This window comes from Drosophila pseudoobscura, chromosome X (assembly GCF_009870125.1).
Source record: "Drosophila pseudoobscura strain MV-25-SWS-2005 chromosome X, UCI_Dpse_MV25, whole genome shotgun sequence".
NCBI lineage: Eukaryota > Metazoa > Arthropoda > Insecta > Diptera > Drosophilidae > Drosophila > Drosophila pseudoobscura.
In genome coordinates, this window is record NC_046683.1 from 62572112 (window position 1) to 62587981 (window position 15870).

Genomic DNA, 15870 nt, shown 5'->3' on the forward strand with positions numbered 1-15870 from the left:
CATTATTTTGCATATTATAAAGTTGCCTTCCTTCTTTTCAACCTTCTAAAGGGTATGCAACAGTATTGGTAGGTGGCGGGACCACACCCTCACTCACAGCCATTCACTGCCTTATTCGATGCCCCACCCGCCACACAACAATTGCGTCCGATGCCACAACAATTGCGTCCGATGCCACAACGAATTGCACTTACGACAAATGCTGCTCTCGTTCAGAAGCAAGCCCTAAATGGTGGATCAGCCGCACCAGCAACAGCAGGCATACACCAGGCCAGGGGACAGGTCGCCAACAGTCTGGCAGTTGGAAATATTTTATATTTTATGCCTACAAAATTCTGCTGGCCAAGTGCCAAGTTTGCCGCCAATGCTGCCACACTGTTTTTTTTTTCTTTTTCTCTATCTCTCTCTCTCTCTCTGTCTCTCTAAACATGAGCATCTGCACCAAGGACGCCGCTCCAGCATCCATGAGTGGGAGGCTGTAGACCGACCACAGCCTAGGGACAGAGGCGGAGAGGTTGCATGTCGATTTTGGGCTTAACACGGTGTCCGGGCGAGGAGTTGAACTCGTTGAAAAACCATCTGTAAGCCTAAGCAGCGTCCCGGCCTGGTATTAAACAAATGAAAATATGCCCTGAACAACGCCAAAAAGGGCAACCGACGCCAAAGGCTGATGCCTTTGCCCTTTATTTTCGGGGATCCACAGGCGTGGCTGGCAAATTTTTGTGGCTCAACGCTCAAACTCTCATGTGTCGCCCACAGGAACGATGGTATCCAAAGAAGAAGAAAAAATAAAATATAAGGATATATCAGCAGGAGAGGCTATTTTATAGGCTATATTTACGGCTCAAGATTTCGCATACTCTTAAAGGAACACCCGGAGCAGACCACATGCCCACATTCATCCTCTATTGCTATCAATATGAGTCAGGAGATGATGGAGTCTCGGGAAACCGATACGGAAATCGGATAGTACAAGAACATTGGAATAGGTGCGATATTTCCCTTTAAGAGGATGATAATCCAAAATATTTTAAATTAAAAGACAAGTAAATGCTTCCGGATTCTCCAGTTATAGTATTTTCTCTCAAAAAAATGTAAATACAGAGAGTAAAAAAACGAAATTACTCTAAAAGACGGGCAAAGAAAGAAAGGGTGACAACTTAAAGCGAAATTGGTTCACGGGCTGAACAATTTTTCAATTAATTAATAAGGTTGAGGCTGTAGGTGGCATGGGAAAAAATGCATTTATGCGCTTTTCTTATTAAACCAAAAGGGATATCAACTCGCGCAGCAAAGAGACAATGGTAAAAAAATAATTTAAAAGAGCCAGTCACAATAAGCATATCGTCGGTGGTTCGGTGGAGAAGAGGGAAGAGCCGGATGTAAGTAGAATAAAGGGGAGATATGGAAAAAATGAAAAATTATTATTTTAACCACAGTTCTTAAATGGCAGCCAAGAGTTAACAAATGAAATCAGTCAAGCTTGAAAATTACTTACCCCCCATGATGCTCTGACCCACTCTTTGAAGCTTAGCATGTATCTCTGTCTGGGGAGTGTACCTGTATCTTTGTGTGCCCGCATGACCAATACCGCTGCCGTTTCTTGATGCCTGCCTGCCATCATGTGTGTGTCGGTTTAGCCAGGTTTGCTTAGTCGCTTAGGCTGGAAAGTTGATCCAAAACTTTTGACCTTGAAAGCCGCACACAGCCGACCATACTCTTCCATTGCGTTGAGTGGTGTTTGGTTGAGTGTCTGTCTTTCATTGCCTTTCAGGGCCTGCGCCCCATCATATCCCTGTAGCCCTAGCACAGCTAGACGAATGCCTAGTATGTTATTCTGCAGCATAGACTTTCAGACTTAAAACAAAAAAGATAGCTCCCCAATGCAAACACACCCACAAACTAAAGGGACTCGCACACACACATACAACCACACACAAAGGAGAGGGGCATACCCACATTTACTGTTGGCTTAAGTCAACAATAGTCGAAATTTGAAATTGTAAATGTTTGCACTCAGTTCTCCAGAAGCCAGACTGGGGGCAGGCAGGGCTACCCCTTGGACTGGAGCTGCGACAGGTAGAGAGAGGGTGGCCTTTCCAAAGGGGTATCGGGTAGGTTGGGGGTCCTGAAGCCGAGGGCCTTGCCATTTGCCGCTATGTTTTACTAAAGTTTCGTGCTCTTGTGCAAATAGCAAAAGGATTCGCATTCGGCCTCGGATGCTCGACCTCTTCCTGAGTCTTTGGCCGTCGACAAAAGCGGATTACAATCATAAGCGAAAATTAATGAATTATTTACCAGCAGCTTAGTTAGGCGAACGAACACCACCCTGCGGCAATCCGAAGCGCCAAGCCCAAGCCCCAACCCCAACCCCAACCCCAACACCGAAACAAATGAGTAAGAGGAAATTGTTGCCACCATCCCCGACCCTAGCTTCCGCTTGCCGCTGCCGTTTCTCCTCCGTCAATGTCGAAAGTTTCCCCAAAGTTAAATGCCTACTACTCGTTGGGGAGAATGGGAAGGGTGTTTGATTCACGGGCTCTGTACCTGCCATCTGGTAATTAATTAGGCAAGTCATTTGTCAATATTATCTGCGACTGTTGTAAATTGCAGCAAATTCCACAAAATTTTACGGGGCGCAACACCTCAGGCATTCGCATTGCTTTTTTTATTATTTTGATTTATGTCTAGAATACGCCCAGAACCCATCGAATGGAGTCATTAATCTAAAGCCTCAGTATGCTCAAAAATCTTAAAACTTTTAAGAAAATCTTGCAGTACTTTATTAGAACTTCTGCGAAATTTCCAATTCCATATACAATCTTTTCCTGTGAAGCCTAAACCGCAGGGTTTTCCCGGACACTCCTAGTGTCTTCGCTTGCCATCATGTGTAATTGGTAATCAATTTCAAATGTCGAAGTATCAATTAGCATAATTAAATGGCAATTTTTCATAGAACTTGCGCCTTAAAGGCCAGAAACTTTTGCCGATGCAACTTAGACTACATAAAAAGGAAAAAAAGTGGCACGAAATGCATTAAGAGTTTGGTAAAGTTGGATTTTTTTACAAAAAGCAGCTTGCGAAGTCACACCGATGAATCCTTTTCAGTAAGCAAACACTCAGATACACTGAGAGTCAGTAGAGAGTATTGAGGTATAGTTATTTTCAACGCACAGAAATCAGAAGCTCTTCCTTTGGCAGAGCTCGTTGTACACTAGAAAACATCAAAAGTACGTTCTGGAATTGGAGGAACTGGTGCAGTGGTCTGATCGCAACAGATTGTAAGGCATATACATATATTTGTATGGTATTCAGAGCTCGCTCATTGGGATAATTAATATCGATTACAGCTCATTAAAGAACAAAGGAAGACAGTGCACGCTGCATGCTGTGCATTCCAGGATTCAACACCCATACTGCCCATCATTAAAATGACAAACACGCACGCGATGTTTTGGCCATGTCTTTGCCGCAAACGGTTGCAATTGTGGCCAATGCAACAACATGAGCAGCAGGAACAGCTAGAACAGGAGGAGCAGCAGGAGTCTTTATTCCTTGGCTACCTTCCAAGTGCAAGCAACAATTTGGAAGCAGCCGCCAAAGCTATTATCCTTCCTTTCCCAGGACCCGGGCCGCTTTTTGCTACTGCCATAATGCCGCGCAAATTGTTTTTTTTACACATGTGCGCCCAACATATTAAATTGTAAACATGCATAAATGTTGTTTATTGGGACAAGCCATAAACATAGAAAGCCTACGGTTTGCGGGGAGAAGTACACTGAGAGAGCTTTTGGGAGAAGAAAAATAGCTTTCTTCAGGTATTAGATATTGTTTCTTTCAGTGAAGTGCTGGAGGACTCCTTCGGCACACTTTTGGCATCCACTTCGAAGGGCTGTCATCCATTTCGCTTCCCGAAAAAAGCGACAATTCGCAACGTGCCAAAAACAATTTCATGATATTTGATGACAATTTGAATAGCATCCCCAGGAAGTAGCGAACTCTGCTCTTTGAGGCTTAGCGAAAGTGTATCCTGTCAAAGGATATTATGCTCCGAAATTATTATAGTTGGCACCGAACAAACAACTTTTTGCCAAAGAAACACACAACACAAACAGGACCCCAGAGACACTGCCAAAAGTCCTTCTGAACCAAGTGGCATGTGGGTCGTGACGGGGAGTAATTACGACTAATGAATGCCGCATTAGCGTTACCACAGAACGGCCGCCTTGCAATAAATGCATTCGAAAAAGTCACATAAGCTTTAAAAAATTCTTCTTAAAAAGATACACTAGAGGTTACTGATTTATAAGTATGATTTTAAGCTATGCGAGTGAGTTCTGGAAATGTCTATCCTGGGAAGGGACCACCGCAACGTTCAAGAAACTGTAGAGATACCTTTTTTCAATGGTTTTATAAGTAAATAGTAGATATCATTACATTATAGATCTATTGGCTTTGCGGCTACATACATTTTCAGTAATATGATATACCTTTGCGCCATAGGAGTACACGGTATAAAACAGTGCCAGAGATTTGAAAGGCTGTGGCAACCACAATTTTGAAGATAGGAGAAAATTAAAAACGCACAATCATAGAGAATGGCCATATCCACCAAATTGCCGAATCTTGCCGAATCCGAATCAGATCGGATTATTAATATAGCCAAAAGTAACAAGTCAATTTGCAGTGGCTACGCAGCGCCCGTCGACACGTTCTGATTGATTTTCTGTCGCTCTCGCACGCACTCTTTGTCGCTCGATGTAGCCATACTGACTATGTATGGGGTATAAATGTAGAGTTGCGGTCGCAGCAGTAACTCACAACGCTCCCCCGCGTTAAAGGTGCATTAATGAGACGCTATGTACGGCTAGCCCTTTATTAATATTGGTATCTGTGACGGAGCAAACCAGAAATTGGTTGTCATTATTTTAGTTATTTTTTTGCGACAACTCACTCTTAAATCTACAAATATATAACCACATTTTATTTACTGCCGCGAGCTTTTCTCTGTCTCCACGTTTGTGGGTGTATACATATGTGTGTGTGTGAGAGTGTATGGGAAGGTATCTGTATGTGCCTCTGAGGCGACCTCAAACAGAGATTAATGCAAAATATATAAAATAAACAAAATATATAAGATTTTTCAAGGCTCTAAGCGTGGTGCCAAAGGGCAGTATTGCCGCTTTCAAACGATCATTTAGTCCCATCTTTTTTGTTCTTTGCCGCCTTGGCACTAGCGCGCGTTGCCTTCTTTTCCTCGTACTTCTTAATCAGTTCGTTCTTGGTGGGAATCGGCTTGATGAGGCCCCATTGCACCAGATACCTGATGGACACCGTGGTGCCGCCCAATGTGAGAGCGTATCGTAAGGGAGTGGCCACTTTATAGCACAGAAAAGCGATGGCATAGTGTCCCATATCGGAAGACTGGGCCCTTTCAATAATGGTCTCGCTAAGATGCATGTACTGCAGCAGCGATGGCACATCCACTCCGCTAAGACAAGACACAAACCATCACTGAGAATCCAGAGTTTGGGGAAGTCTTTAAAGCTTACCACTTCGACAGATAGTAGAAGCCGCCGAACCAGCCGACCGAGGTTACGCAATGCACCGGGATCAGCACATACCAATACTGCTTGTACATGTGCTTGAACCTTGCGAACAGCCCCATGTTGGCTGCATCCCCAAAGAGGTCGGTCGCCATTGTGGAAGAAGCCTTGATATCTGAGTTGTTGGTGGCAACTGGTGCTGGGGTCGGCTGTGCGGACTTGTGGCTAAGGCATCTTTTTCTTGTGAACAGCCACGGGCTTGGAAGATATCGTGCGGCTGCCGTTGTCGTCCACTGGGGAGGTGCCAGGTCGCGGTTTCTCCGACGACAGATGATACCATCGAAAAGGCATCTTGCGTTGGATTTCGTAGTAAAGCTATGCGACAGAAATCGAGCAACTGGGCGCTGCTGTGCACCATGCCCAATGAGCCTCGTGAGCTGGGACATGGTTGCCACGATGGGGCGCTTGTCTTTCGGTCAGGTTTGGAGGCCTAAAGCTAGATGTTGTTCTATTGACTGTTGAGCTGATGAATATTTCTAGTTCGCTTGAACAAGAACGAAGTTTTTGATGTTTTCGACGTTCGCCTGCTGCCTCTATATTTCACACAGACACCCATGACCGGCACAATATACTCAAGGAGGTCACTAATTGTATAACCTCTCAGCACTTGCTAATATAATTTGACTTTAGGTCTGCTCAGTTCAAGTTGTATTACCCTCTTTCAGAATAATGGTACTGGGTGTTGGTATGGGTAGGTAGGGGTAAGGCTGGCGGTCTGACAGCCTCAACAATAATGGTAATAGCAGCAAAAATAACCATAACTCTCACAGCAACAGCAAAAACACACTAGCAACAACAAGTTAAATTAACAAAAGCAACAAAAAGCCGACGGGGAAACTTATGTGCAACTTTTTCCACAGACAAACACAAACAAACATGTACTATATGTAGGTATGTGAAAATGTGTGCGTGTAACAATTAAAAAAGCCACGTGCTTTGGTATGCCTCTCTATCTCCTTCGCACTGTTCTACACTCACTTTTTTTCCGGTTTTACGAGCTTCCAATGAATAATTTGGACCTGAATAGGGGAACCTAAAAAATATTATTTCCTTGATTCGGGACTTACTACATTTATTATATACATGTTTCTTGGGGTTAGAGTAAAATTAATTCATCATATTAGGTTAGGTTATAGCCTACAATGACGTTCACAGTATAATAGAGTCATGGTCGGTAGAGCCATGTCCGTCTGTATTGCCTATGTCTGACTATTAGTTTGAACAATCGGTATTCAAGTGTCTGCAATTGTATCAACCCCATTGGCCCGCGGTACTCCAGCATTTTTCGTTCTTTCTATATAAGTGGGAAGCTTTCTTCTACTTTTCCTGCTCTTCCTGTGGCAAGTTTCAACAATTTTCACATTGTTAACATTTATTTGTCATTGTCGCAAACATTTAAATTTTGGGGGTAGGCGGTCATGAAGATATGGAGAGCCCTTCCGAGTTTGCCTTGTTTTATCTTGTAATTATCTCTGGCACTCCAGCAGCCTCTAACAGTGGCTCTATGAACATTTTTGTCATCAGTTTGCGTCGAGTTTAATCAAACAGCTATAGACAACAAAGGTTTTATTTTATGGAATGACAACTGTGTGAGAGGGGTTAAATAAGTGGCGAGGAGAACGGGTGTACAAATTGGGAAATCAACATCCACAAGCTCGGTGTTTCTTTTTCCCACCATCTACCATTTCCTTACATCACACAACAGCTTGCACCAAAACATTATTGCAATATTCCTACAGATGCGTTCAACCAAATAGGAGCACACTTTGGTACCTTTGGAAGGTGGGAAGCCCTGTTTCTTCGCACGAAGTAGTCCCAGAAGTTGTCTTTGACTCGATCTTGTTCACAATCCAAAGGCGATCTGGAATCAAAGCTCGGTCCAAGACCCTTCATTATGCTTCCTTTAAATGATAATTGCCTCTACAGAGACCTACACAATTCTATCGCACCTTAACCCTGGAATCCAGAAATCATCCAGAGTAAGTAATATACATTCAGAATGTTCTGCGAGGCCCCACATAAGAGTATATTTTTGTGAGCACAATAGTACACGTTCAAGTCCGTGCATGTCTTAGTTCCCTCTGGATGTGTGGCTATGTGTGCAATTTTACTATTTATTTATCAAACAATATGCAGCTGTTGCATTTCCCATACGCATTTCCTACGTATTTTGAACTCAATGCTAAACCTAATGGAGTCTCTCTCTCTCTGTCTCTCTCCCCTTCTCTCTCTCTCTATCAAAACGAGCATGCGTGCGTCTGTCTTAATTTCAAAAATGGCAATTCACTCGGCGGCAAAAGCTAGAACCTTCCTCGCATCGGAGAGTTCGAATTTCTGGGGTGCTGCTTCTCATTCTCATTCCGGGTTCTGGCAATTAATACCCGGTAATTGAAAAGTTTAGGGATATATTAGTTTTTTGGTGATATTGCTTTTTTTTAATACCCAGAAGGAAGCATTTCCTGCCCCATAAAGTATACATATACGTTCTTGATCACCATCAATAGCCTAGCCCTGCCTGGCTTTAAGAGCTATGGCAAAAAAATTTTTTTTCCAGATCACTGTGATATGAGACTGAATTAAGTTTGTTTCAGAATTTTTCCATTTTGCCCTCCCTCTCACACACTCTTCCTGGTGCGGTGTGCACCATCTGGCAGAGGCAAACGATGAAATGACGGGTTTTGATGTGAAAATAGAAAAAAAGGATAGATGTAAGAGAAACATATCTTTTTTAATTGAAAAAGATCAAATCTAATTTTATTTAATAACAATTTCCTCAGCGGCTCGACTTTTTATGAAATTTTTGCTTGGCAAAAATTAAATTTTTCCCTTTTGGACACTGACTGAGTACCGAGTATAACGTAAAACCGCGACTTTTGACGCAGCTCACAATATTACCCTAGCAACAACAGATTTCTTATTCTGTTTTTCAGTTTCTCTTTTGGACAGCAAATATACGCAAATAGAGGTTACTGGAGATTCGGTCATAGCTGTGTTATCTGTTAGTTTTGGGAATTGCGAGAATGCATTCATAAATCACATGTTTGAACTGTCTCACGGGAGCGAGCACCTCTGATTAGAGAGACAATAAAACGAGTGCGTCCATATTTATTTTGACCCAACAAAAATTGGTCCAAATTAATGACCATGCAGACCAGCAGATGCAGCAATGACTTTATGGAATGACTTTTGTAAGCGCAGCTGTGATGTGAGATGGGTTGCTACAGCAGCAGCTGTTGCTGCCTTCGAAGACTTAAAGCGTCCTCTGGAATACCACCCATGAGTGGGTAATCCTCCGACCCGCACCTAAGCGCATTTGTATTAAATCGAACGTGTTCGTTCTCAGCCGGCGTCTTTGCCTCTTTCAAGAATGTTACACTGCAAAAAATAGGAAATAGGTATTATATATGTATATACAGAAATTCTAAGCATGATTGTGACGTCATTCAGAGGAAAGAGTATAAAGTATAATAGAGAGTAGAGGAAAAGAGTATAAAAGTATTTATAGGCTATGCCTGATACAAAAAAGATACAAATAGTACCATTTCATGAAATTTATATTTGATTTTTGATTGAAAGAACGCCAAGAACCGATTCAGTTACATATTTGGAAACTGGTTGACTGTGAGGTTTCCTCTCAGTGTGAAGACTGTGCTGCTCCTGGAGCTACTGCTCCCTACTGTTCCTACTGCACAAACTGTTTTATTTATTGACTGCACGTAGCGTATATCCTTATAATTTTTGTATGTGAGCTCTACATATGTCTGAGCAGCCAAGGGAAGGAGCGATTCCCTACGTCTGTGTTCCTTTTTGCGCTCAACTGCAGGTCCAAATATCTACAACAATTTCTTCGTCAAATGGCATGCCCTCTTCCCTCTGTCTCAGTCTCTTTCTGTGTATGCAATCAACTGAAATTGAAACCTGCAACAAATGGCCATGTTTGACTTTTTGCCGAGTCCAGCTCCGGTGCCGTTCTGGTTCCGTACTCTCCTGGTGCGCCGTACATTTTCAGTACATTTTAACGGCTCTTGAGCAAATAAACGATTTTTGAATTTTAGATTTTTAAGCGACATCCGGCGGCAGCCCTGCAACGTATATCGTATGGTATGGTATTTAGGAAGATTGAATATCGATTGGGTCCTTGTGTCTCTCTTTTAAATAACAGAGTGCTAGCTAGCTTGATTCTCATTTCCTGCTTAAGATTACTTTTCGCCTCGTTATGACTTGCACTGAATATGGGATACCCATTAAAGTCGGGGGTGGATTAAGTTCGGATACAATTAGGAACTTGTTGCTGTTGGCTTCTTGCTTTTGCGTTCCTCATTACATTTTTCAGTGAGGAAACTCCTTCTGATAGACGTTATATCTTTAGTTGATCTACTCAGGATAAACTGTTGATGATCTGTACTGCTTTAACCTTTCGATTATTTGTATTTCCATCGTCAGCTCCTTTCCAACTACCGACTACCGTAACTAAATGTATTTCCAGAGCGAGCCCCCGGATATTCAAAGAATTTCTGCTGAAAGTTCCCCCAATTATGAGTCTAATATGAACTTCCAACACCATGGCATTCAAAGTCAAACTATTTAATTGACTATTTCCTCGGCAATGGCAGATGTAGAAATAGTTTCCTGCTTGCCTCCTGAACCTACTCTCCCTTCGAAATGGGTTGGAATTTTAGGAAAATTTTTCAAATCTTCACAGGCTTTCAGAAATGGTAGCAGGGAGAGTGCATATATCATATTTCTCTACAGGCTCCAGAGCAGGGAAAACAGACAAATTAAATATACACAGCTTGGCAAGAGGCTGGAAAAATAACTCAGGCAGGTACTTTAGCTTGGCACTAGGAGCGCCCCTCTTCCCCTTTCTCCACTCAGGTCCGCACAAAAGGATAATTTCATATTCGCGTCGCCTAACTTACGTAAATTGTTGAATCATACAATAAATAAAATGCAATGAATGTGCAAAATTTTCCTGAAAGAAAAGTGCAGACCTTGCGGTTTGCCCACCTCTCATTTTCCACCCTTCGCTTATTGTTGGTGCTCGCCATTCTCCGAGCGCAGTAAATAAATTAATGTCAACCGCACAACGTCATCGTCTTTGTCGTTATTATTATTATGTCCCGCGTATGCAGTTGCATGGCACGCATTTTTATGGCCGCCTCCTGTCCGGGGCCTCGTCCTTTCCCTTTCCCTGGCCCTGGCCCAAGTGTAAGAGAGAATCAAGAAAACAAGCGTAAAGACTTCTAGATACCCGCTAATCAGTTTGGCCTACCTTAAAGTAACCTAAAGTAACTATGGTTTTTGAATTATAAAGTTTCTGTACACAATTCGAATACCGCTTAAGTGCGGTATACATCAGAGCTTGTTCTCGGTTTCCAGAGGGATTACAAGTCGTATACCATTTAAGAATTGTAGATACCGAAGCTTGTCCTAAGTTTCCAGAGGTAGTACAATGAGCAGTAAAAAGCGAACCACTAACAATAACAATTAATAATTGAAATGCAAATGCAAGTCAGGCCGAGCCAAGGAGCAGGTTAAGTGCAAAATCAGAACCAGAATCGGAATCAGAAAGCCGCAAACTTTTCATAAGCAGCCCGACAAAGGACCAGGTCCGGTTGAGACGGCGCAGGACGGAGTGAAGTGCATTATCCAAAGGTGCCACAACATTGCACTCTGAAAGTGCAGCCCTCTTCCAAGGTTGCGTGTCAGAGGCAAATATTACGTGGTTCTGCAAGTGCTGCTATAAATTTACTTACATTTTACTCAAAACGCTGTGGGGCATAAGTATCAGGCAAGTGTAACCATGTTTGGGCCAATTTCACACGGCAGGGAATAAAACCTGCGATCAGTATAGTCGATCAGATAATACTGTATCTTGTCGAAACCTTGTTGACCAGAGGGCCTATCTGAGATTGCCTTCCAGACCGCCACCTAAATCGCCTACCACCATGCGTAATCAGCACTAGGATTTGATTTCGCAGGGGCTTATTTGCAGCCTACCGGAACTTCTCAATATTGTGACCGGATATGATGGAATGCTTATCACCCAATAAGCATTCAGCTCTGGAGTTTTGTGAGTACTGATTTCATTCATAATATAAACCTCCTGATTTACTGTTGCCTCTTATCGTAAGGTCAGGGAGCCAAAATGCTCATTTTATTATTCTATGCGGAGGATCATATTTTTCGGGTCTGCTGGTACTAATTTGTAGACTTAAATACATTTATTAGCGTACCTCTTATATCTTCTAGCACACAAACGCGCATTAATGCTACAACCGGAATCTGTACTGAGAACCAGCGGCTCCAGGCTAATTGAAGGTCATATCCATAGTATGATGTTTGGTTATGCTCAAAACATCGCATATTTCGAAGACGCTCTAGCAGGGGGCCCAGTCCCAGGCTCCTGGGGATTCAAAGTCATCGAAGAGGGTGAAGTGTGAAGCTCTCTCTACATTGCAGCTGGACTGGCAGACGTTCTCTGAGAACTTCCAGTTTTTCACCTGGCACACACACAGGCGGCATTTCTAATTGTTCTTATTCCCGCATTTGTCTGAAAGCCGGACAGATTGTGCCCGCACAATCGGGCACATATGTACAGTGTGTGACAAAACAAATCCCTCAGTAAGAAAGGAAGCAACAAATTTCGGCAAAAACAAATGTGTTTTTATTTTGACGGCTGAAAAAGACTTAATCGATGCGACGGAAAATGCTGAGAGCTCACAAGAGGCAGTTAACAATCACTTTACAATCAAGAATATGGAATAAGCGGTTCTGCTGGAAGAATAGCCTTCAGTTTTGTATGGGCATGTGTTATTTGAATTTATCCAGGTAGTAGGTCGGGAGCGCACTTGGTAAGGTCAGCGAACAATAGCTTTGATCTGTTGAAGCGAAGCTCGGACTAGGTCGATAGTTTTCCTTGTTAACGCGGCTCATTTAGCTAGTATCCATCCACGCAAGTGCCAACTCGATGAATTTCTCCCTCGAAGAAAGCAGTCTAAGCCGTCCTTGGGATCATGCCATCGGAGCTCGTTGATTTTCTCCCCGGGTCGACAGTGGGAGCGCAAAACGCACTCCCTGCTGCAGCCCTCTGTGCTGTCAAGATCACCGCCGGTGTGCCCTAACATCCATCGCAGCACTCATCGGACATCTGATCCATGGGGCACTCCACAGCTGCGGAGAGGAGAAAAAATGAGTTAGTTTTGGTGAAACCATATAATATTTATGGAGATTTGTCCTTAACTTACCGCTCCATAGGAGAATAGGATTGAGCAAAAGCTACAGGCATTCCTCAGAGAACTGTTCTGGCTCCATCATGAACTGACAGTTTGTGAAGATATCTTCCTGTCTACGCAAGGAATCATTCGAATTTCGGTTCCGTTTGTCGTTTGGTTCCCTAGGTATATTCGTGATTTGTATGCGTTTCTGTTATTTTTTCGTCGTATTACAATTAATTAACTATGGGGTTGTGCAGGACTGCTATGTGGGATGGTAAGAACACTTTCCCTTGAAGCTTTTCATGAAGCTTGCCGTTGGAGGTCTAGTCATGCGGATTGAGTACATATAAGTTGTGAAGAATAGGCTCCGTTCCGAAAACACCTAAATATAAGATAGTTTTTAAGAATGTTTTTTATTTATTTATTTTTTTATTCTCACAATGTTTATGTTTCCACTGATAGGTGAATTAGTACTCATTGTCCTGTCGTTTTTGGACTTCCGTTCTGAACAATTAAAGGCAATTAGGCGCAATTATATATGCCTTTGGAGATGGTGTTGGTTACATTTCAACTGGCAAAGTCTGTGAAGATGGGAATTAGCTGGAGATTAGTGGAAATGCGTTAATATATTAAAAAGAATGTGAATGCACTTGGATAGATAATTGTACAAAATCAAAATATAATCAAATTAACCCAATAATTTGTTTAATGGCTGCATTTGTATACCATACACTCAAAAAGTACTTAGAGCTATAAGAGCTACAGGTAACTATTTCATATTCCTTATACTGTTCTCCACTGTTTATCAGGTAGAAAGCTATAGAAACACTATACTGAAGCTGATTATACTTTTTAACTTTTAGCTTGGACTTTAGATACTTTAAATGATATGTGTGCAGCTCTCAACGCATATTAAGTGCGATAGGGGAACTTAGTTCCCTGCTCGCCCACTGCTGTTTGAAGTTTTGATTCATTTGCTGCACGTATGTATGTTGAGGAGCTCTTCTGTGATTTGCCAGTTTCCCGAGTGCAGAGAAATGCGTGGAACAAACAGAAGGACTGCTACTGTTTGTTGTCCAAGTTTCCTTGATTCCAGTTCACGCTCTCAATTTCAACCGCCAAGTAGGGGGATGGGTGTGGTGTGGGAAGTCCTGGAAGTCGCTTTTTGCTGGCTGCTTCATGCTGCATGCTAAACAAGTAGATGACAGCGGGAGACGAACAAAGAAAATACTATTTGAATTTTGATAGAATGCAGCTGACTTTTTGCTTCCTTCCATTGCCATGGCCATGCCTTTTACTACTTTCTAAATCTCTGTCTCTCTCTCTCTCTACCTCTTTTTTGTTGTTTCTCTACATGATATTTCTCATTGATATTTTGTGCAAGCGTAGCGTAAATTCAATTTAATTTTGTATAAATTGGCTGCAAATGCAATTTACAAGTCGTGGAAAAGGCCAGGCTCCAGCTGCATTTAAGAAGCATGCGTGCTTTTTTCCTTCTTTTTTTGTACATGGAGATGGAAATTTTCTTTCCTGGTTCTTTTGGTGCGTGGCTCCAACTTTGGAAGATTCTGCTAAACCGATTCAGTTTCAATTTACATGAATATTTCAGTCGGCTAGTACTGCTTAACCAACTAGTTCAGAAATGTTTGTGTGCACAAAAAATTATTTTTTTCATAGCTTTTACTTCAAAAGAGAATATTTGTTTTAGAAGATTTTTATATTCTTAGAGAATAAGGTCCGCCTACAGAAGGTTAAGGTTGTCTGAGGTTCTCATTCCGCACAAAATTTGTGCCACAAATCCAAGGTTGGATCTGCCGCCAAATTCCATTTTATTTAGTGGCAGCTGTAAAGTTTCAAGACTGCGGAAGAACTTGCAACTAATGCCAACTTTTATTCCTTCCACGGCGATCGATCACAGGGGGTTAATAAACCGCAGTCGAGGATTTTGTTGGTTTGGCCCTGGCCCCGTAGTGGTGTCAACGACAGACGAGGTGCCTAGACATCACCTGGAACTACTACTCTGAAGCACAGAAAACTTTGGCAAATGCGTGTGGTTAAAAAACAGAAAGACCTGGCATCGTTTTCAGGTTTTTTGAGCCATAAAGGTGCAGCGGGTATTTACAATGCTGCCCTAAAAATAAGGTTGCATACTGCGTGGCGCCCCCAGTGATTTATGCAAGGCACTCAGCACCACCCACCCCCACCACCTTGTGCTAGCAACACTGAGCTCTAACTTTTAAATGCCAACACGGCTGGGAAGTGGTCCGAGTGTGTGGCAGAGTGGGAGGCGGAGTAGTTGTTGTTAGACTACAAAGTTGCAGGTGCAAATCCGCTCTACGTCATCGCTTTACACGTGACGGTACGGCATGGGGTTGTGGCGGAGAAGGTGGGGTCTAAAAAAATAAAAATATGTGTTGGACTTAATTACATATATTAAAAAATTAATTTTCTAGCTCTAACCGTAAACAATACAAACAACAGAGAACCACACAAATAACCAACCTAGCTACCTTTCGGCACATGATCTTTCGATCAAATATGGTAAAAATTGACTAATATCGAAAGATCGGTGAAGGAGGGAGAAATTCGGAAAAAATAGATAGAAGAGAATAAGCCATCGTCGTCATCTTTAAAAATTTGCAGAGTTCAGTCAACTTACGCCGATTTAAGAGCCACAAAGCGGTGAGTGTCAAGTGGGCGATTAAAGCGGGAAGGGCAATAAATCAAACTCTTGTATATATAAGCATGTGTTCGTAGAGAAAGAGAGGTATAAAAAGAGAAAGAGAGAGAGGCGGACATGGAACGAATGAACCATTAGAAGTGTTTACTGCAGGATTTGCTAGGCTGCACTTTTCAGAATTCCGGGCAATCTTCTTATATGTTGTAGCGAACCAAACAAAAATTCTTATTGGAATCCTTTTTCTGTATTTTCATGGTAGCAGTCGATTTTATAGCCTTGAGCTCAGAAACCGAAAAAAAAATATCTCGTGAAAAAGCTAACATTTGATCATTTTTGAAGTGCTCTCAAAATTAACCAGGATGATAGC

At 42.3% G+C, this 15870-nt stretch overlaps 1 protein-coding gene and 1 long non-coding RNA gene across 2 annotated transcripts in view; both read right to left on the bottom strand.

Annotated features, from left to right (window-relative positions):
• Positions 1-4956: 4956 nt before the first annotated feature.
• Positions 4957-6136, bottom strand: LOC6900222 (uncharacterized protein C18orf19 homolog A-like). Its single transcript, XM_002135516.3, has 2 exons — positions 5553-6136; positions 4957-5491 (listed from the first exon to the last, which is right to left on the bottom strand). Exons 1-2 carry the CDS (start codon positions 5990-5992, stop codon positions 5194-5196), a joined length of 738 nt encoding a protein of 245 aa, XP_002135552.2. The 5' UTR covers positions 5993-6136; the 3' UTR covers positions 4957-5193.
• Positions 6137-12250: 6114 nt separating this feature from the next.
• LOC6900224 (uncharacterized) overlaps positions 12251-15870 on the bottom strand; it is a 65174-nt gene continuing 61554 nt past the window's right edge. The window contains exons 3-5 of the long non-coding RNA XR_004470166.1: positions 13263-13404; positions 12854-13205; positions 12251-12779 (exon numbers count right to left, since the gene is read on the bottom strand). This is a non-coding gene — a long non-coding RNA (uncharacterized lncRNA). The remainder of the gene's footprint in view (positions 12780-12853; positions 13206-13262; positions 13405-15870) is intronic.

Coding starts and splice junctions, on each gene's coding strand:
- LOC6900222 (XM_002135516.3), bottom strand. CDS start 5,992: ATGTCCCAGCTCACGAGGCTCATTGGGCATGGTGCACAGCAGCGCCCA. Junction 5,492..5,552: donor TTCTACTATCTGTCGAAGTG/GTAAGCTTTAAA, acceptor GTCTTGTCTTAG/CGGAGTGGATGTGCCATCGC.